At 49.5% G+C, this 22,378-nt stretch overlaps 1 protein-coding gene across 1 annotated transcript in view; it reads right to left on the bottom strand.

Annotated features, from left to right (window-relative positions):
* Positions 1-1,052: 1,052 nt before the first annotated feature.
* LOC147251647 (contactin-associated protein-like 5) overlaps positions 1,053-22,378 on the bottom strand; it is a 55,198-nt gene continuing 33,872 nt past the window's right edge. The window contains exons 6-24 of the mRNA XM_086219487.1: positions 22,173-22,357; positions 21,915-22,058; positions 20,782-21,055; positions 19,790-19,933; positions 19,552-19,711; positions 17,747-17,853; positions 17,479-17,598; positions 16,637-16,837; positions 15,445-15,601; positions 14,489-14,616; positions 13,947-14,117; positions 12,916-13,134; positions 12,035-12,274; positions 11,238-11,474; positions 9,437-9,570; positions 8,306-8,393; positions 7,429-7,632; positions 5,702-5,776; positions 1,053-4,556 (exon numbers count right to left, since the gene is read on the bottom strand). Of these exons, the coding sequence (XP_086075613.1) occupies positions 4,360-4,556; positions 5,702-5,776; positions 7,429-7,632; positions 8,306-8,393; positions 9,437-9,570; positions 11,238-11,474; positions 12,035-12,274; positions 12,916-13,134; positions 13,947-14,117; positions 14,489-14,616; positions 15,445-15,601; positions 16,637-16,837; positions 17,479-17,598; positions 17,747-17,853; positions 19,552-19,711; positions 19,790-19,933; positions 20,782-21,055; positions 21,915-22,058; positions 22,173-22,357 (3,185 nt within the window). The 3' untranslated portion in view covers positions 1,053-4,359. The remainder of the gene's footprint in view (positions 4,557-5,701; positions 5,777-7,428; positions 7,633-8,305; positions 8,394-9,436; positions 9,571-11,237; positions 11,475-12,034; positions 12,275-12,915; positions 13,135-13,946; positions 14,118-14,488; positions 14,617-15,444; positions 15,602-16,636; positions 16,838-17,478; positions 17,599-17,746; positions 17,854-19,551; positions 19,712-19,789; positions 19,934-20,781; positions 21,056-21,914; positions 22,059-22,172; positions 22,358-22,378) is intronic.

Below are 22,378 nucleotides of genomic sequence, written 5' to 3' on the forward strand. Positions count from 1 at the left end.
TCTATCTATCCATCCATCTATCTATCCATCTATCATCCATCCATCCATCTATCTATCTATCATCTATCATCCATCCATCCATCTATCATCTATCCATCTATCTATCTATCCATCCATCTATCCATCTATCATCCATCCATCCATCTATCTATCTATCCATCTATCATCCATCCATCCATCTATCTATCTATCATCTATCATCCATCCATCTGTCCATCTATCATCTATCTATCCATCTATCATCTATCTATCCATCTATCTATCATCTATCTATCATCTATCTATCTATCATCCATCCATCCATCTATCTATCTATCATCTATCATCCATCCATCTGTCCATCTATCATCTATCTATCCATCTATCTATCATCTATCTATCATCTATCTATCTATCATCTATCCATCTATCTATCTATCTATCTATCCATCTATCATCCATCCATCTATCTATCTATCTATCCATCCATCTATCATCTATCTATCCATCTATCTATCAATCATCTATCTATCTATCTATCATCTATCTATCCATCCATCCATCTATCCACCCATCCATCCATGTATATTCGTATATATATACACACACACACACACATATATATATATATATATATATATATATTTATGTGTGTGTGTGTGTGTGTGTATCAGGTTAGATAATTTCCCGCCAAGTTACAACAGTGTGTTACCATGGAAACGAGTCTCAGCAGCTGAATTCCAAGACTCAAAGTTCCATTTAGGAGAGATTCATGGGTCAAACGTCTTGATACAGCTTCCACAGAGAAATCCTCTTCGTTTCCTGTTTGGTCGAGAACTCATTGAATGTTTTCAGTTTCATGTTTCTCTAAACTTGATTGGTAATCAATGAAGGTGAGGGAGGTCCCATCCAGGTGACCACCAGCGAACTCCAGAAACGCTCAGGAAAAGCAACTTGAATAAAGTCCATCTATTATACGTCAGGACGTACGTTTGTATGAATTTATTGTTACATTGAATCACAGCCACATTTATCCCCCTGCCTCCATTAACTCGTTCACCTTCCGCCCGGCTTTAGAAAGAAGTTCACAAGGTGATGACGCGAAGCGTTGAGCTCAAACGCTGGCGGACCTGTGTCCTGGAAACTGACGTCACTGGTTGCATACCTGAGGTGGAAGGCGATCGGCAGCACGTGAGCGGAGTCATTTCAGCTGCTGACGGGAGAGGCTGCTTCCGGAGGTGCCCAGTGACGTGGCAGGGCGGCAGCCCGCGCTAGCTGGTTAGCATGCTAACATCAGCAGGCGGCAGCTGGCTGTTACATCTTCACCTTCTCTCGGTACTTTTGAATGTTTCAACTTAAATTCTTGACAAAGAACCTTTGAAATACCGGAAGTCTGCAGCTCCAAGTGAAGGTGGAACTTGCGGTAGTGACGTCATCATACGTGCCGCCGGGGTGACGCCCACACGTATGGCCTCAGTTTGGACGTAAATAGTTGCAACTACAAAGATGGCCGCCGAAATATCACAAGAAATGAAACAACAAAAGGAGGAAGTGAAATAATAAGCGAAGATAACGAAGGACCAGTCATACAGAAAAATGTCCGATTCACAAAGATATACAGCAAATAAATAAAAACATAAGAATGAAAAACAGGCATTAAAAACTACAAAGAGGAATAAGATGAATAACGAGTTGTATAAATCATAAAATGTAGGGGAGAGGACCAGGATCTTTCTTCATTCTTCCAGGAATGAACAAAGTACACAGGTATTTGGAAGTATGAACAAAGTGTAAATATGTAAGAACAAAAGCTGGAGACAGGCGTTTCCACCCACCCACTCCAGCAGGTCTGTGAGAGCAAGTAAAGCCATGTTGCAGCAGGCTGGTAAGAATATATTCACTTTTATTATTAAATTAAACATCTTTACCCCTAATAAAAGAGCAGTTGTAGAAATCATTCAGAAGAAGAAATCACATGAGAATTTGGACGCATTCATCCGCCGCAGCTGAAGGTGACAGGGACAGACGACCAGCCGCCGCCTTTGTCCAGCACCGCCGCAGCAGCTCCACCAGAACCAAAGCCAGCCGAGACACACGTGTCGCTGGAGCGGCCGGTGAATAAATGATACAGAACCAACTCCACCACGCCACGGCCACGATGTTCCCGGTCGTCTTCAGACCAACTGTGGGGGAGCGAGCGCCATATCTGATATCTCCTTCAGGTGAAGGAGCCAGCTGATGTTTATATGTGGAAGCAGCAGGAGGTGGAGCAGGTCTGGGGTAGGTGGAGCTCAGCTTCATTAGCTCATCCAGAGCGAGGACGCCTGGAATGGAGACGTCATAGTTGCCAGCTTCAAACTAGCGATGATGAGCTGAGCCGCGCGGCAGCTAGCGCCGTGATGAAGATGGAGACCTGCAATCTTCTTATTTATGAATTGGTATCATTGAAACCTGACAAGCCACTTAATTAGGTTCACCTGTACAAGGTGAATACAGGATTATTAGTCTGCACCACTTGATTCCATCTGATTCCTGGGTCGTTCCTCAGGCTTCGTCTGCTGCGTTTAGCAGTTGCAGAGGTCTCGCTAACACGGAACATCTCAAACAATCCACTCAAACAGTGACAACAGAGTTTACGTCAGAGCTGCTGACCTGGGTGACGTTGGAGCGCAGACGGGAACCCGAGGAGGTGGCTCCTGAAGGTTGAGTAGGGTGATAAGAACCTGTTGATACGTTTCTGCTAAGCGTCATCACAGATGCTGACAAAAGAAGCCAGGTAGCCCGAGGATTCACCAGCAACCACCAGTCTGAAAACCAGTTCTGCTCAACCGGCCTGGAACCAAGACCCCACTTTGACGTCAGCGCAGTACTGCAACCAAGAAGTGTACTTCACCTCCCTGGTACTCACTAACAGGAGGTTTGCCCTCCGTCATCGCTTCTGAGTGACTCCAGAGTGCAGGAAGAAGCAGCCTGCTGGGGCCTCTCACCTGGCTGGTGACATCACCAGGTGTATACACAAGTGATGGCAAGCGTCCCTGTGATCTGGCCTGTGAAGGCACAGCGACACCCATCACACACGTCCAGCTCCTCGTTTAGACGTTTGCTCTGTGAATCAATCTGAGGAAATTCCTCTCTAACATTGTGAGTTTCATCAGTGATCAGCAGAAATGTTCTGAAGTAGTGACACATTGTGGAAAAACTGATTCTGGATCAGGTTTTTGGTGTTTCCTGCTTGTCTCAAGTCTTCAAACTACACGTCTAACGCTCCGATACATGACGAGGAGGTGGAGCTTCATCCTGGTGTTGACCAGCTGTGTGTGGAGTTCCTCTGCCTCCAAAAACCTGGTAAAGAAAACCTGGAGGTCATGAGGCCCTGAGCAGCAGGGGGTGCCACCCTCTCCCCGTGTGCACCATAGAAGAAGACACAGACAGCAGCAAAAATTCGCTCTTCGACACGTCCTGTCAGCACTTCCTGTTTCTATGACCAACAATTGTTCTGCTCATTCAGGAGCTTCAGCCTCATCGTCACCCACAGCAGCTCACAGGGCCACACCCACCCATGCGTATTAAGAAGGCCACGCCCACCCATGCGTATTAAGAAGGCCACGCCCACCCACTGCAGCTCACTGGGCCATGCTCATCCACGGCTGTTATAAGGCCACCCCACTAAACAGGGTCACACCCGCCCACGGGTGTTAACAAGGCCACGCCCACCCACTATTGAGATCTGAGAGCCTGTTGAAGAACATCAGTAAATCCCCAGATGTTGTAGTACTCCTGGTACCATGTTGTAGTACTCTGGGTCCTAAAATTTTGTGGTAATCCTGGACTTCAGATTTTGCAGTACTCATGGTGCCCAGTTTTTCTTGTACTTCTGGTCCCCAGAGGTTGGAGTACCCTGGTGTTACAATGCTGTAGTTGTGTATCATATGTTGTAGCAGTCCTGGCTCTCTGATGTTGGAGTAATCCTGATACTTCAATGTCGTGACCCTGTTCCTCAGATGTTTCAGTACTGCTGGTACTTCGATGTGGTATTACCCCAGTACACCCATGCTGCAGCATTCCTGTCCCTCAGATGCATAATTCCTGGAATGCAGATGTAGTATTTCTGGTACTCAGATTTTGTAGTGCTCCTGGCACTCAGATGTGGTTGTTTTGGTACTAAGGTGTAGTACTCCATGTACCATGGTTTAGCACTTCATATATGTATTCTTGTATATAGTGCTCCTCTGTGTACTCACATTTAGAACTCCTTATATTTAAAAGTAGTAGTCAATGTGCTTAGTCCGGGTATTCAAATGTAGCTCTCCCTGTACCTAAATATAGTAGTCTGAGTATCCAGATGTGAAGTTGGAGTATCCAGATGTAGCAGTGGTGTACTCAGATGTAGTACTCCTTCATGTTGGCCCTGACAGGGTTGTGCAGGTGCAGCTCAGTCCGGTACTCCGTCTCCACACCGTGTCGCTGCTGCTTCTCCATCATGCTACTGTCGCTGCTCTGCTTTCGCTGCCGGTAGAGGAGGCGGGTTACCACGGCGATGACACACACGGTGATGAACACAACTGCTGTCACCACACCTGAGGAGCAGCACACAAACACAGCTTAGTTGTCATCAAACATCTTGTTCCTGTGTCCCACACGGCTAATGTCTGAGTTCTTGCAGCTAACCGCTAACACGCCGCAGCCGCGCTCAGTCACTTCCTGCTGCCACACCTTTGATCTTTGTTCACTGCTCTCAAAGCTGGTGCGCCTCCCGACACCACCTTCTCAAACTAGCTTGGTTGCTAACAAGAACACCTGTGTCATTATGTATGGAAACACTGCAGCAGTTTTCAGTAGCTGTTAGCAACACCGCTCAAGGACATTGGTGGTTCCCAAGTACACAACCTCCATGTATTTCTACTCTTTGTTTGGTAATGTTGTGGGATTTTGTGTGCCCCTGCTCATTCTTGTTAACTTGGTATCTATGGAATGAGATGAAGTCCACCCGGAGTAAAGGATGAACAGAGAGGATATTGGTTGCCTGGGGTCAAAGGTCAAGATTACCTCACACGTAGGATATCACAACTTCCAAGTTCCTGAAGGAAGTGAACGTCACGTCGTTCATCCAAGACTGTCAGAAAGTTGAAAATATGAAGCTGCTTTGTCTTTGCCCAGATTCTGCGTGATCGACTCACTCCAGGAGGGCTGAGATGGAGAGGACCAGCCACAAGGGCTCATGACATCACTGCCCACGGAGCCGGCGTGGAGGACATGCTCAGCTTTTTATGAAATAAAACATTTACAAGAAATACTGTGCTGCACGGTGACCTTCATCAGTGGAGGCAATTCTCTGGAGAACAGAGAGCGGGACGGCCGCTGGATAGGCTCAAGCCCTGCTGCCTGCCACCAACAACCGGCGCAGGACACGAAAACAAGCGGCCTGAGGTTGTAGGGCTCAAAGCCATCGGCGATACGATCGATCAGACGTATGAATTCATCTCGTGGCGGTTTACATCCAACTGCTCCATCCTCCCTCCAAACCTCACAACAGAAAATCAGAGTTCATTTCGTTGAGATGGTTTGATCACGCTTCAGACGATGACACATCTTGTGAGAGAGAGGTGATCTGCTCAGACGTCGCGTGAATGAATTCAGAAGTAAAGGAGGCTAAACTGGCAGCAGACACAAGAAGTCATTAAGATGGCGACAAAGAAAGATAGCAACTGGGAGGAAAACGAACCTGCAACTAGCGCCACGTCGTTGCTGCTGTCGGTGCCGGGCGGCTGCTTGTCCTTGTTGGTGGAGGCGGATTGATCTGTGGAGGCGGAGAATGAATTAGTCCTTGTATAGTCGTGAGATCCTGCATCAGAGACTGGCTCGTTAAACAGCACTTTAATCTGATACACAAAGGCGTCAGTGCTTGTGATATAATACTGCAGTTCCACAGGTCAAGGCTGCCCTTTACAAACACGGAAATACACCGTTGAATTACAATACTCCGCCGAGAGGGCGGAGACTTGCCTCGACAGACAGGCTACCGAAGCCTATTAGCTTAAAAAACAACAACACATGACATCATCAACTGACGAATCCAGTCAGAAGAGCAGTGGCGGTGTTTTCTTCTGAGGAACTCGACTCCGGGTCCTCCTGGTCACAGCTGAGTTTAGTCCCAGGGGCTCATGAGAACAAACTCTGCTCAGTTTTATTTTGATAAGATGTCTACAAGATGTGCAACACTTCCTGTTGCATGTTTTGGATCATCAGACTTTCCTGTAACCACAACAAACTGCTGTTAAGATTTCAACTTCCTGTTTGGATGACTCTTCCTCAGTTTGGGTCAACTGACTGTGCAAACTCTCATTTTCTTCTTTGTGGCCAGCGGGAGAGATCACATGGCTGACATGATGGCTGATGGGATTTGAAGCGTGTGGAAGCCTCTGGATCTGAAGAGGGATGAGGTGAACCGAGGGGGCGAGGAGGTGAATCAGCGCGGCGCCTCTCTGCTGTCCAGCAGATGGTGACAGGAAAGCGATGTGACACGCCAGCAGGCTTTTATATCCCACAGCAGCAGCGACCACTGAAATGCGTGTGTCATTTAAAGGTCTGAATGCCAGCATGGTCATGAGTGTTTACCAGCTCACTGTTGGCAGGGAGCCAACCCTCAACGACCTCAACGTCCTCAACGACCCTCAACAACCTCAACGACCCTCAATGACCTCAACGTCCTCAACGACCCTCAACAACCTCAACGACCCTCAACGACCTCAACGTCCTCAACGACCCTCAAGTCCTCAACGTCCTCAACGACCTCAACGACCTCAATGTCCTCAACGACCTCAATGACCCTCAACGACCTCAACATCCTCAACGACCTCAATGACCCTCAACGACCCTCAAGGACCTCAACAACCCTCAACGACTTCAACGACCCTCAACGTCCTCAACGACCTCAACGACCCTCAACGACCTCAATGTCCTTAACGACCTCAACAACCTCAACGTCCTCAACGAACCCTCAACTTCCTCAACGACCTCAATGACCCTCAACGACCCTCAACGACCTCAACAACCCTCAACGACTTCAACGTCCTCAACGACCTCAACAACCCTCAACGACCTTGACGACCCTCAACGACCCTCAACGTCCTCAACGACCCTCAACGACCTTAACAACCCTCAACGACCTCAACGACCCTCAACGTCCTCAACGACCCTCAACGACCTTAACAACCCTCAACGACCTCAACGACCCTCAACGTCCTCAACGACCTTAACAACCCTCAACGACCTCAACGACCCTCAACGACCTTAACAACCCTCAACGACCTCAACGACCCTCAACTTCCTCAACGACCCTCAACGACCTCAACGACCCTCAACGACCCCGACGGCCTGTATTGAAAGTACAACTTGGGATGTGAACATCACATGATCACATCAAACTCTCTCAAGCGTGACTTGTGTTACCTTGCAGGTTGTTGGACGTGATGGAGTCCGCCAGAGCGCCACAGTTCGACTGTACCATCGGACCCCGAACAGCAACCAATGAGCTCCCTCGATTCAGCAGCGCCGCTTTCAGAGGGGCCACGTGATTGAACTGGACTGACGACAGACAGCCGATGAAACCCTTCGACCCCGCCGCCACCACCTCCTCTGGGAAGGTGTCGCCCACTGCCGAACACACAGGCAGAGAACAGTTTCATCTTTATCACAGAATTTACCAGCCACGCGTCGATGGCGGGGGGCTTCTTCTCTCTGGCGGTAGATGTTGAGGGAGTTGTGTGGCATCAGTCGCTCTTCCAGTCCTCAACAAACTTTTGGTTCTGTTGACCCAAGTTCCAGTGGAGCTTTGGAGGTGCTGCGTCAAATCACTGCTCCCAGTCAGGAAAGTAGTTCCGGCTACGTGTCTGATTCTACCACTACAACGTCTCCTCATGTTAAACTGGTATTCATCACCAAGGTGACACACAACCCTCCTGATATTAATGCAGGCAGAGAGGGAGCTATGCTAACACTTCCCACCCACTACCAGTCATTGTGCTAAGCTAACTAGCCTGGGTCTCAGCTCCCTAGAGGAGCCATGTGACTGATGAAGGCGGAGCATGTCACTGTGAATGAAACGGCGTGTTTGACTCACTGCTTCCTCAGGTTCCTTTATTCTGCAGCGGCGCTCTGAGAACAGACATTTCCTATGTAGTGGACGTTCCCTCGAGGAATTTTGTGATTTGTGACAGTGGAACAAATGAATAAAAGTGTTGGAGTGTAACAGTGGATGGATGAAGGCACCAGTATCGATGCTCAGGTGTGAAGACTGACAGAGAAGCAAGAGTGGAGGTGGACTCACCGCTGACTTTACCCAAACTCAAAGACCTGATCAAGATCAACTCAGCATCCGATGTCAAGCTGTACTTCCTGTCCACGTCCTGGTCCGTCTGCTCAAGGAAGGAGAGACAAACTCAGTTGGTGGGATTGGTAGATCCTTCACACGTGATTCACGCCAGCTGTCAGCTGATCACAATTAGCTCTTAAGTGCTTCGGTCTGTCGCTCGCCATGTCAGCAGCTCGATACATCGACGTGTCTTCAAGTTTCATGATGTGCAGATCTGACATATCGCTGATACGTTTGATCTCATCGTGGCGTGGAGAAGCACTTCCTGCTGCTGGATCTGCTTTAATCGCTTCTACGCTGACACTCAGAGGAAACACATCCTCCATCAATCCACCTCCATACTGTTCATACCAATACTGGGCCAAGCACCAATACTACATCAACCTAGGATATACAGAATACACGGCCATAATTAGTAACACTACAAATACTACCAGGGAGCACGCAAGAGCCTGGAAGAGAAACCTGAACCTGTGTTTCTGTCTGCTTCCACTAGGAGGCTCCAGACCCGCATTAAACTCCACTTGGATGTCAGCAGTCGTTCCCCTTTAAATCCAGACCATTGAGAGTCAATGACCTGGAACTCATGATGTCATCAACCTGGAGAGCTTTGCTCAGCAGGGATTTGTTCATGACCTCACAGGTGTTTTTGTTTAAGACAATCATTCAGAGTTTCAGAACACACACTCACTAACACACAGATACACACACACACTCACTAACACACAGATACACACACACACACTCACTCACTAACACACAGATACACACACACACACACGTGTGTGTTTATGTATAAACTTTTCCACTTGACAGAAATGTTTTGCTGTCAATCATTGAGTAGAAAGTTCAAGTCTCCTCATCCAGACAGAAAATCCCTCTCCACCCGGGACGCGAGCTGGTTCCAGGCCTCAGGACCAGGATGCTAAGTTTAGTTTAGTTTCTCTTCATGGGAACATGTCTCGTTAGCGTTCAGACTTGAGGGCGCCGCCGTAACCCCAACCGTCTTGTTGAGAGGAAACAGACCTGGCGGTTCTGCTCTCTCTCAAGCAGACCACAGCAACTAATCAGCTCAGGACACATCACCTGCACATAGAGGTCTCCACCCTCCCGGTGGATCCGGATCCGGTGGAGTCGCCCGTCAGCCAGACTGCTGAGAGATGGACTGAACACGTCAGGATTCCGGTCCGTCTGCAGGTGGTACCAGATCTGGAGACTCCCTGAGTGTGGTGGCAGAGAACAATGAGGAGAAGCCCTTGAGACTGACGTTCTTCAGGATGGGAGAAAGACACAAAATACATTTCAGAAGGAAACCATGTCTTTGTTTGGACTGCAGCCAATTCAGATTTGTGCGAGTCCACATTGAGTCCAGTATTCAGTTCCCGTTCCTGCTCTCATCAACAGTTTCAGGTCACGAATGACAGATTGAGATTAGCTCACAAGGGTCTGACGTGGGTTTCCTCTGGTGTCCCCCTTACAGAGACTCGGAGTAGAGCTGGAGGGGCCGGTTGGGTTGTTTCAGCACCTTGTCAGGGAGTCTGGTCTAGTCTAGTCTAGTCTAGTCTAGTCTAGTCTGGTCTGGTCTGGTCTGGTATAGTCTAGTCTGGTCTGGTCTGGTCTGGTATAGTCTAGTCTGGTCTGGTCTGGTCTGGTATAGTCTAGTCTGGTCTGGTCTGGTCTGGTCCCGGGAGGTGTTGGGGAAGCATCGTGGATTTATCTGTGTTGTTGAAGGACTCAAGTCTGGACTTTTTGGTTGAAAGTTCAATTCTGTTTCTTCAGTAACTTGATTCGTACATGAGAGAGAAACCATCAGAACATTTTCAGGAAACGGGCCTGCAGACGGACGCTCGCCCCTGAGGTCTGGTGACACTGATACTCGTCATCAGCTTCTGGTCACCAAACAGCAGAAAAAGTCTTGACAGTTAAAAGTTGAAAATGTTTCCTCTGGAAAACAAGAAGACATGAAGAAGCAGAGATGTCCAAATGCTTCCTGAGTTGATCTGCGCGGCTGCAAGACATTTCAGGAGTTTTCAGATCCGCTGGGATCCACATTCACCTCCGTGTGCTGAAATAAAAGCGAGGCGATGAGCAGCAGGTATTGACTGAAGCAGGTGAAGCCTCTCTAAATAGAACCCTGTTTGCGATACATAAATATTTATCTCGGGGCTCTGAACACGTCAATAGGAGCGCAGTGATCCTCCCACATCCACCAGCCGCCAGATCAAAGAGTCAGGAAGCCGAGCGCGGCGGAGAAGTGTTGAGTCAATATTAGAATCTCTGCTGGTGAGGAGCTTTGAGTCCCACAGAGACGGTGGATGAAGTGGCGCTTGATCCAGCCCCGTTTACAAGACCGCGGCTGGTAAACAGAGCTGAGACACGGGCCGACGCTCGGCTGAGGGGCACCGAGGGTTGAGTGAGAGGAAGATGAAATGGCTCCTACAGGAAGTGGACTGTCAGCGGGTGTGGAGGTCCGGCTGAGCCTCCAGGAGGAGGCGGGCGGCTGTGTTCTGGTCCAGCAGGGCAGCACTGTGCTCTGACACAGCTCAGCCTGTTAGTAAGCTGATAGAAGGTCCCTCACTGAGTAAAACAGCAGTATCTTGTGTAAAAATACTTGATACAATTGATGTGTGCCAGCTCCCCAGCCTGACAGGAGAGACAGTAGTTTTTGTCCGTTCCCTCCATAAATCTGGATGTCGTCACTTAAACAGAAGATGAACCAAGGCTCCACTCAGCTGGGTGAGCTCATTTCTACCAGTGAGCTAAAACTGCCATCTGATTCCTCAAGTGTAAATAAATTCAACACAAAAAATCATGAACATAATCTTTAGAAGTATTTTATGAACTCGTGAGTTCTTCACTCTATTCTTGGCGTCAGATGTGAGCGTACCGTTGCGAGTCAGGATGACAGCGATGTACTGCTGGCTGAAGGTGCTGATGGTCAGAAGCATGGCGGGACTGTGGGAGGTGACGAAGCTGAAGGCCACGTCCTCGCGGGCTCTGCTGCTGCTGCTGCTGGACTCTCTGGACACGCTGGACGTCTGCGAGCTCCTGTTCTGCATCACGGAGAACGGTTCCTGGAAGGTGAAGGTGACTGAGGACTCTCTGTCGAACGACACCGACACCTCTGCACACAAACGAACCCACAGCTAACATGTTTCTCCTCTCATGTTCTCACGATCTCATGTTGTGTTTCAAGTTTCATGCATGCAGATCTTTGATAAGATCGATGTGAAGACGCAGCTTGACACAAAATGGGAGTCGTTCATTTGCGACAAAGTTTTAGTTTTGAAGAAACTTCAGGTGAAGCTGCATCAGACTTCCTGTGATCAGAAACATTTTTTGTGCTGTCTAGAAACGGATGATGTCATCATGATGTCATGATTTCATTGTCAGGAGGTGAAGGGTGGACATTGGCAGGTTTCTTTTACTTGAGTTCATTTGCAACACTGAACTCAGTAAACACAAGTTTCCTGTGAGCAAATGTACGTAGGTACCCTGAAGTTAGCATGGAACATCTGTGGACAGTCCATGGGGCAATGTGCTGCCCCCTAGAGGGTCAGAGTGTAAAATACATTCACTTCACCTCCACATTTGCAGAGGTCCAACAGCACAGCCACATATTGTACTTGATTATGTGAAATAATACTTCTTATAAAGGTGTTAATTATTCACCAAACCACTCACCGTCTTTACAGGTGGGTCCTCCGTACGCCGACTGTGAACAGTCGCAGGCGAAGCCGCTGCTCTTCTCGATGCAGCGCCCTCTATTGTGGCAGAGGCTGCTGGAGCCGCTGCAGTAACCAGGACAACCAGAGCTCACCCCGGGTGCCATTTTGGCCTTCTCCTCCAGGTCATAGGTCAAACCGTTGATGGCCAGAGTCCTGATGCAGCCCAGGAAGCCCCGCTGCCGGGACGCCGTGCCCCCTGGGGGGAAGACGACACCGTTTACTGGAATCAGAATCTCCATCAAGCTTTGCTGCTTCTTATTCCTCTGAAGAGGTCGGAGGCGCTGGTCTGTGTGAGATCTCATTAGGACTCAGGGAGGAACGTTGCACACTAATGTGGGTCAGGCTAGCGTCTGGAGTTCATTAGCGATAATGGGATGGCTCTTCAAGTTTGACTGCTATTAAAAGTTTAGGTTCTCTTCCATTCTTCCTCTATTCTGATCTTTGTTTGGTGCTTGAAGCACTGAAGCAGCGAGAAAATGAGGAGACGTTGTAGAGGTAGAATCAGACACGTAGCCGGAACTACTTTCCTGTCTGGGTGCAGTGATTTGACGCAGCACCTCCAAAGCTCCACTGGAACTTGTCACTGCTTATGTACATGCTGGGCAACCACATTTGGATGTATTCGTCCCTGCTGCTATTACAATTAATTCATTAATTATAATTAATTAGCAAATAAAAGAAGTGACTAAATCACTTTCATTATTATCAGAAATTATGATTATTCAACTAAACGAGCTTCCTCCTATTAAAATCCTTGTAGAACCTAAATATCTCCACATCTGTCCAGATGTTCCACATGGAGAGAACATGAAGAACGCTGGCTGCAGGTGCTCGTACCTACGAACAGCTGGCCGCTGAGGCGCAGGCTCAGGTGTCCGTCGGCCGGAGCCTGCAGGAAGCGGACAGGAAGCTGGTCGACCTGCAGAGACGCCTCCTTCACATTACGCTCCGCCCTCACGTAGTGCCACTGGCGGTCATTCAGGGGCAGGTGGGACTTCACCGACACCATCGCCATGCCGTTGCCCACGTCGAAGGAGAAGGTGACCACAGAGGGAGCTGAGACCCCAGACACACAGAGTAAAGATTAGGTGTTGCTTCCATGGCCTCCCTCATCATCCCTGTCTGTGGTCACATGACACATTGCTGCTGTAGGGCGCGGCGGCCAGCGTGCATTAATGAGGGGGTTTGGCCAACAGTTTGTCAATATTTCACCCAGGAGACTGCGGTGAAACATGGTGGCTGCAAACACCCCCACACAGTCAGCGCTCCTCCTTCTCACGACGCCCAACACAGCTACTACAAGCACCTCCCACCTGGAACCATCAAACTGTCACACAAATATCCGAGCCGAAGGTTCCTCACGATAGAACGAGCTGCAAATGTCACAGTAAACCAGTACTGGAACGCCACTCTGACCTCCTCATCGCCAATCCACGCCATCATGAGTGTCTACAAGCGCCTCCAGGAGGGTTACGAAGGGAGAGTCTCAAATACAAATCTCCAACCAAGTGGTTTGTGTTTATGTCTGTACAAGTGAGAACGCCACGGTGCTAGAACCCTGAAACCCTAGACCACAACCGTGTCTGACGTCACAGAACACCTGCTGGATGTCATCTTAGTCACGTGTTACATGATCCCACAAACAGGAAGTCAGAGGGAGAGGCTCCCTCACTTCTGTCAACAGAGAGATATGGTCATGACATCATCAAGGTCGATTTTGACTGATTTAATTGTAATAAACAGATAAAACTGATGCTGAAATAACAACATCATGATGGTGATTTGGACAAAGTAAGAATTCATGATTTGTCAGGTCTGTTGCCATGACGACAGGCCAACAACTGGTTGGTGGGCGTGTCTCCACTCACAGCTGAGCTCTAGGCGGATGAAGTCTTTGTGGCCCCTGTTCTCCAGGAAGACGCCTGACGGCGCACTGGTCTTGAAGTAGAAGGACATGTCACAGGCCAGCTCTGCCTGCAGGGGGGGGAAGTGCAGGTAGGACGACTCCTGGTAGAAGGACGCTGCGTTCCACATTGACTCTGGAGGACAGAAATCAAGGATGAGGCATCAGTCAGGAAGTGTGTGTGTGTGTGTGTGTGTGTGTGTGTGTGTGTGTGTGTGTGTGTGCGTGTGTGTGTGTGTGTGTGTGTGTGTTGGCAGGCGTGGGGGGAGGAAGCACCATCAGGGTCTTGGAGGTCAAACATGGACCCAAGTGAAATGGCGTCCTGACAGGTTTGATTCCGATGTTAAACTCGACTGACTTCATCTACATAAAAGACGTGTGAGATGTTGATTGTTGACAGGAAGCTCGCTGCTGCTCTCGCCACGCGTTTGACCTTGAGCTGCTGTTTGTGAAGACAGGCTTGCTGTCAGGCTATTGAAGGCTTTCCTGAGAAAGTCCAACACTTACTGTCTCCATAGCAACGCAGCGGGCCCACCCTGTAGACGGCCTCCGAGCCCGTCCGGTTGGTGTCCCCCACAGCCACGCGGCGCAGCGGGAGGTGGTCCTTGTAGGACAGGACTCCCGAGTCATTAGCCCTGCACAGGGACAGAGGAGGACACGCTGAGACGCGGCCATGGAAGAGCGGCGCCGCTACTCTTCATCCAGGTAAACCTTTACGCACAAGTGTATCTCTGCTGTATCTGGTGACCATCTAGTCTATTATAGGTTGCTCTAAACTCACCTTGTGTTCATGTCTAGTCAACAACTAACCCTGGAAGTATACACGTACGCGTATGACAGTAACCTCAGAAATCAAACATGTTTTCTGACAACCATAAACACACCCCAGTGACATCATCAGGATCCTCTCAGACGGAACAGTGGGGACGATGCTCCTGTGAAGCCACCACAGTAGGTGTGTGTGTACCAAGTGTGTGAGTGTGTACCAGGTGTGTGTGTACCAGGTGTGTGAGTGTGTACCAGGTGTGTGTGTGTACCAGGTGTGTGTACCAGGTGTGTGAGTGTGTACCAGGTGTGTGTACCAGGTGTGTGAGTGTGTATCAAGTGTGTGTGTGTGTACCAGGTGTGTGAGTGTGTGTGTACCAGGTGTGTGAGTGTGTGTATCAAGTGTGTGTGTGTGTAACAGGTGTGTGTGTGTGTATCAGGTGTGTGTGTACCAGGTGTGTGTGTGTGTAACAGGTGTGTGTGTGTGTATCAGGTGTGTGTGTAACAGGTGTGTGTGTGTGCGTGTACCAGGTGTGTGTGTGTGTGTATCAAGTGTGTGTGTGTATCAGGTGTGTGTGTACCAGGTGTGTGTGTGTGTGTGTGTGTACCAGGTGTGTGTGTGTGTGTGTGTGTACCAGGTGTGTGTGTGTGTACCAGGTGTGTGTGTGTGTGTGTGTACCAGGTGTGTGTGTGTGTACCAGGTGTGTGTGTCGGCGTCACAGTTACAAAAGTAATTTGGGTCCATGCAGTTCTCCTCCAGGCTGCAGGAGCACTGTTGGACACCAGGCAGGAAGCCTCCCCAGTAGCTCCGCCTCTCCCCGCCCTGGTCCAGCCACCAGGACAGCGGACGTCCGTCTGCAACAGACACGGACAGGTAGAGGTGATGATGTCAGGTGCATGTGTGAGGATGAATGGCTGATGACATCATCGGTTCGCTGCTGCAGGGACGCTGATCCAGCTCTTAAGCACAGAGCGTTTGAGTCTCAGAAGTGATTAACTGTCACTTTGGTGATTGAGGGTGCAGGCAGCTGAGTGACAGCGAGACGTGGAACGTGGAACGCCGTTCTACTGCTCAGTCATTCAGCGGCCTGCTCACACTCATTAAGCACCTGATTCAATTCTCGTGTACATGAGGTGCCATGTGTCATGTTCATCAGCTGCAGGTGAACACGTCTGAACAGGTGAATGATTTTGTTGAGACGACGGCGGTAAACTGGTGCTTGTGAGGCGACGCGGGCGCATCGTTAGAGGACGACATTTAACCCTTTAGTAGAGGAGGAGGAGCCATCAGCTCTCACAGAAAGCTCGTTATCAACATGTGACATCAGCGGATGCTGGTGGAGGAGTGGGCGGGGCTTCATTCTGCTTTGAGAGAGTTGATAAACGAGGGCCACAGCGAGTGAGTGAGAGAGAGTGAGTGGGTGAGTGAGAGAGTGGGTGAGTGAGAGAGTGGGTGAGTGTGTGGGTGGGTGAGGATCCCTGCCTCACCCTCTAAGTGGCGCCCTGGAGGTCCAAGTTATCAGGAAGCAGTTTATTGTTTGTGGGTAAAATGAGGGATTATTTCTGTCTTACTGGTCAGAGAAATTATGACATCATGACTGACAGCCTCTGACCTCCCACCATCGCGCTCCCGAGCAGTGAGGCTGCAGACTTGAAACAGCTTGTTGTGTGTCTGTCTTTGATCTGCCGAATAATGAACGTGTTTGTTTGTGTTCTCGGCGGCGAGGGAACGCTGGATTCGTCTTCATGAAAGATTCATGATTCGGAGCAATGGCGGCGAGTTGGGGACACTGCAGGCTCCCGCAGCGCTGGGTGGGACGCAACAACACAGCCGGTGAATCTTAGCACGCAAACACCAAGACTCGCAGGAACCTCCAGACAAATACACACCTTTGGTGTTAAAGAGGCGGGACTTCCTGCAGCTGTAAACCACTTCCTGCTGGCACTGCTCCGATGCTGCCACAATGGCATGGAGCTGTTCGGCCGAGGCGCTGTAGTTGAAGGTCATGATGTGGGGTTTCTGCAGAGACGAGCCCTGGACTCGGACCGGCGCCGTGACGTTGTGGCTCACCAGCGTCCAAACTCTCTCCTCTGAAAAAAAAAAACACATGACAAGAGATGAGTGCAAGGAACAGGGCGAGGAAGAAGGTATGGAGGAAGAGGAAGGTGTGGAGGAAGAGGAAGGTGTGGAGGAAGAGGAAGGTGTGGAGGAAGAGGAAGGTGTGGAGGAAGAGGAAGGCAGTCTCATAGGACACGTTAGTGGACGTGAAGAAACCATCAGTTGTGTCATTGTAAGGTGTGACTTAGCACCTAATCAAAATAGCTGGTACAGATATTACTACTACTGCTAGTACTACTACTGCTAGTAGTACTGCTACTACTAGTACTGCTGCCACTACATCTCTAGGATGACGAGTGAACTGATCTTGAAAATGGGACCTTTCTCTGAATTCTTCGCGCCTCGCTCAGGAGCTATTAATGTCGTGTGGTTTTTAAACTACGGTTTCCATGACGCTCCGGGCGAGAAAGACAGGAAGTGATGTTGCCATGGAGACAATCTCTGAGGAGAGGGAGTACCAATGCCAAAACATGATGGTTTCAGTTGATTCACAGAATGGCGAGGACACCTATCAGGGCAGCGTTTGTGACCTAGTCATGTTCGAGGGATGTGGTGAGACCCCCCCTGCAAGACCTCCAAGAGACAGCAAAGATGAATGCGGCGCTGAACTCACCCGTCATGTTGCAGTAGACCTGTGTGGGCCCCAGGGGGCCGCTGGCGTCTGGGTCAATAGAGTAGAAGCCTGATGAGCTGCCAATCATCTTGTAGGCCTCGCAGGACGACTCATAGATGGCTGTAAGAGGCACAGAGCACAACTTAGCCCACCCACCTCCATCAGGTGAAATAAAATGCAGGATACAGTAACAAAACTATCTGTTGCTGTTGATTTCTTCCCCGTCACTTCCGTTCTCTGTTGTCGTGACAGGAACGTTGAGACTCACAGTTGTGACACGTTGCGCCCGAGTAGCCGGTTCCTGAACAGTCGCAGGAGAAGGATGTCCACGACTGCAGGCAGGTGCCTCCATGTTCACACAGGTTGGGAAGACACCTGCAACACAGGAGGCATCATGGAGTCACACTCAGAGTCGTCTGCGATCCTGCCGCCTCACATCTGAAGACATATGACAACAAAAGTACGATGCGCCCAGTCGCCCAGGGAGGACGAGAGGAGACGTTCAGCAGAGCGGCAGGAACCACCTTGTCCAACTCCTGCTTCATGTTCATGTCTAGGCGGCTCCATTAGAAGAAGCAATAAGAAATGAAAGTCAGTAATCGGCCTGATTAATCTGCGTCTGCTCACGCGTGTGCAGCAGCGGTGCAGCAGCGGTGCAGCAGCGGTGCAGCAGCGGTGCATCCATGGAAGTCTACCAACCGGCTCGTCTCACCAACTTTGGCGTGTTGTAATCAAAGACTTTGGTGTTTCCTCTAGATATGAGATGATGTTTACGGGATGTGAAGACAGTAAGCACTTCAGGGAAACTCTAACCACACTCCTCCATTAATAGTCCGTCCTCGGGCCTCCTCCGCTTCCACATAATTGCGTCCTTTCAAGCATGCTTCTATAATTTCATGCACTTTCATCTTCAGCTGTTAATTGCAGCCGAGCGGGGCGGCCGCAGCTCAGCTAAGGTTGCAGCGCCGCTTTAATTACTGTGGAGCTCCTTCTATTGTTGTGTTCACGGCTGCTCTCACGGGTCATGAAATTAAAGCAGGCGACCCGCCAGAGTGCACTCTCGCCATAAAGTGAGTCGTGAAGTTTGATTGGATGCAGAGAGGAGAGGAGCAGGAGTGGTGTAAAGGTTACTCTCTCAGCAAAACAAAACCGCGATTCAGACGCAGAACATCTGCCACAAACGATGGGGGGGGAATCAGTGGACAGAGGGATGATGACCAGTTTAACATGAGAAGACATCACATATCACCATGACGATGGAACACAGCAGCTGACGGGTTCCGAGGCCGATATCTTCTATAACATATTAACTGATGATAGTTGTTCCTGACTGTCTAATTGTTCAGGTCAGTCTGAAGTCCTGCGTATCCATGGAAACAACCCACTCCCAGTTAGAAGTAGGGAGAACAGCAGCATGGGACGAGTTCTGATGCAAACAAACAATGATCAAATATACAACACACACACATTAGGGAACGTCTCTTACTGTCCATTATGTTCAAAGCCCGACCAGCAGACAGAAACGCTTCTCTCGGCTAGTTAGCAAGTTAGCATCGCTCTCTGTCCATTCCTGGAGCCTCCAGCTTCTTCACGCTCATCTCAGTTACAACCAGACAGCTGAGCCTCAGTTTGACTTCGATCAGCCTGAAACCTGAGTCCTACATGAGAGCAACAATCAATCTACATTCACTTCTACTCAGTTTCTGTCTCTACACTGCACATTTGCTGACACTGCAACACCAGCAGAGTCCTGCCGTCCACGCCTGGCACAGGCTGGCCAGCGGGAGTCAACCAAACACGCGTCATAGTTCCCTTCCTCAGCGATTTATTTTTTACTCCTCGCTGTCTCCAACATCTTCTGTTGTGATTTTCGTTGAAACCATTAAAGCATTACTTCAACCAAAAGTATTGTTTGCCTTCACTAACAGCAGGAAGAAGCAGCCACGTATATTTAGCTTGACGCTAACAGAGATTGATGCTAACAGCAGCTAAACTGTCCAGAAAGGTCTGGTCACCACCTCTCCAGGTTGTCGTCCCGGGTTGCTGACGCCGCTGTGTCGTGGCGTTCCTTACCTGTCTCTAATACTGCAGGTGTCAAACTGAAGATCATTGTAATTTCCAAGCAGGCCTTGCTGGACGTGACTAAGGTTGACTGGCTGGTTGTTGATGGTGAGGAGACGCATGCAGCCCTGGAAGGACAGCGTGGGGCTCTGGCAGCCAGCGGGAGGACAGCCTGGCAGGACACGCATCAGACACGGTTAGAGATTCGGCACACTGGAGATGAGCGCCGCAGCATCTCACTCAGACTGACCTCCAAAGAAGAAGCTGCCGTCGGGCTCCAACTGTTGCCACTGTTCAATGGTGGTGGGTGGCTCGCTGTCCACGGTCAGACTGAGCTGCTGACCTCGTGAGTCCACACTCACCGAGTGCCACAGTCCGTCACTGACCTGCTGACCTGCAGGCGGGGAAGATGAGTGAGTTCTCCGCACCACATGGACATGGACACAAGCGTGTTTCCAGGTTACCATTCTTATGCTCCTGGTTCTCTGTCTATCTCAATCATCCACTCACTCACACACACATACACACACACACACACACACACACACACACACACACGGACACACACCTACACACATGTACATACACACACACACACACACACACACACGGACACACACCTACACACACGTACATACACACACACACACACACACACGGACACGGACACACACCTACACACACGTACATACACACACACACATACACACACCTACACACACATACACACATACATACACACATACACACACCTACACACACACGTACATACACCCACACATACGCACCTACACACACATACACACATACATACACACACGTACACACACACACACATACACACACATACATACACACACATACACACATACATACACACACATACACACATACATACACACATACACACATACATACGTACACACATACACACACATACATACACACACATACACATACATACATACACACACATACATACACACACATACACATACATACATACACACATACATACACACACACATACACATACATACACACACACACACACACACACACACACACACACACACACACACACACTGATAGCAAAGGCCTCCATGCAGGGGTTCAGTATCTTGCTCAAACGTACTTTGACATGAGGACCTTCGGTTGGTAGACAGCCACTCTACCTCCAACTCATGCAGCCCCCATGATGGTGTGTGTGTGTGCGTGTGTCTGTCTGTCTGTCTCACGGACCAGCCGAGGCCTCAGATCTCTGCCGTCTGGGTCCATGGAGGATCAGAAGCAGTCGGCTGCTTCTGATCTGCAGCTGCAGTGTTTGGAGTTCTGGCTTCAGCCGCGTGACCAGCAGCAGCCCGTCGCCATTCCACGTCCTGAACTGGAGACGCACAGAGAAACCTCCCATGATGGCAAGTGGTGCGGCTACTGGCAGTGACAGGAAGCTGCTGCTGGAGCTCAGGAAGGTGCAGGCGACCAGCTGAGGCCGTGAACATGAGAAGGTGACATTTCCCTGGAAGATGAGAGAAGGAGCTCAGAGACATGGAGGAGGTCCAACATGGCCGCCAGCCTCCAACTCAGTAATGAGCCAGTCTGAGGGACCCGGCTGAACTCTGAGGGACGTGATTCAACTAATGACTGCTTGGTTTTAAATGTCATTTCTAATAACTAATTTCAGAGCAGAAAGTCTTGAAGCAGCGATCTCCAAATATTATCAGGCCGCCGTCTCCGCCTCGAGGAACGTCACTGCCCTGAAGCCAGAGCAGGTGACCCCCCGCCGACTGCTGGGCAGATCTTCCACCTGCAGAGGCACTCACATCTGAACTGCGACAGAAGAAGTAAAAACACTGGCAGTGGGTTCTACTGTTCTATCTGTTCCAGAGTTACACCGAGGCCAACTACTCATGTTGACACTGTTGACGTGAACGACACGTTTGCAGATGAATCCTGAATAAAACATGATTAATGTCACTTTATTACTCAGAACCTTAAAATCCAGCTAGAAATGGACTTGAGCGTTCTGCTCTTAGCGGCGGAAATCTGTTCCTCTGCCTCAGTGTCAGTGAATCGTGTTTAAATATCTGTAGAACAAGACCTGAAGAACGCACCAGAGAGTGTAACTTGTATAAACGTGACTGACAGTTGAAATACTACTACTGCTACTTACAGTCATGATACTACTACTACTAATAATGATGATGATAAGTTGGAGAAGCTCATCCTCCAGTCCCACTGGATCGTTATTTCAAGTCTGATCATGTGTGGTCACAGTGACCTCAAACTTTGTTGACATCGACCTCATTAAGACATTCATTTTGAAAGCTCATGTTGATTCAGAGACGAGTTCCTCAAGCGAAGCACCTGGGACTCACCACGCTGTACATCTGCAGCTTGCGTCTCTTGGCCAGGTCGATGATGTTGATGCCGTTGTAGTACAGGTTCTCCATGCAGCCCTGGAAGTTCTTCCTCAGGAAGGTTCCAGGTTTTCCAGGCAGTGGGATGCCACCGAAGCTCAGCTGTCAACCGGAGTACAACCAAGAACGATTTAGATTTGGTCACTTCGTAATTTGAAATATTTTGGAGAATAAATGACTCTCTGACACAGACGCACTAGTGGAACATCCACTGACCTCATAGTCGACCTCCAGCGAGTCGCCCTCCCCACTGGTCTGGAAGTGCTGTGTGTGCCAGTCCACCGAGAGGTTGACCTGCTTGTTGAAGCGCTCGATGACCACAGAGTGCCAGTGCTGATCGTCCAGCAGGCTTCCAACGGTGACGGCAACTCGGCCGCTGCTGAAACGCAGCCTCGTGTCATCTGGTCAGACCAAAGATGATT

The sequence above is a fragment of the Aulostomus chinensis genome, chromosome 12 (genome assembly GCF_037954235.1).
Source record: "Aulostomus chinensis isolate RoL2024-O1b breed Wild chromosome 12, RoL_Achi_v1.0, whole genome shotgun sequence".
In the NCBI taxonomy this organism is placed as follows: domain Eukaryota; kingdom Metazoa; phylum Chordata; class Actinopteri; order Syngnathiformes; family Aulostomidae; genus Aulostomus; species Aulostomus chinensis.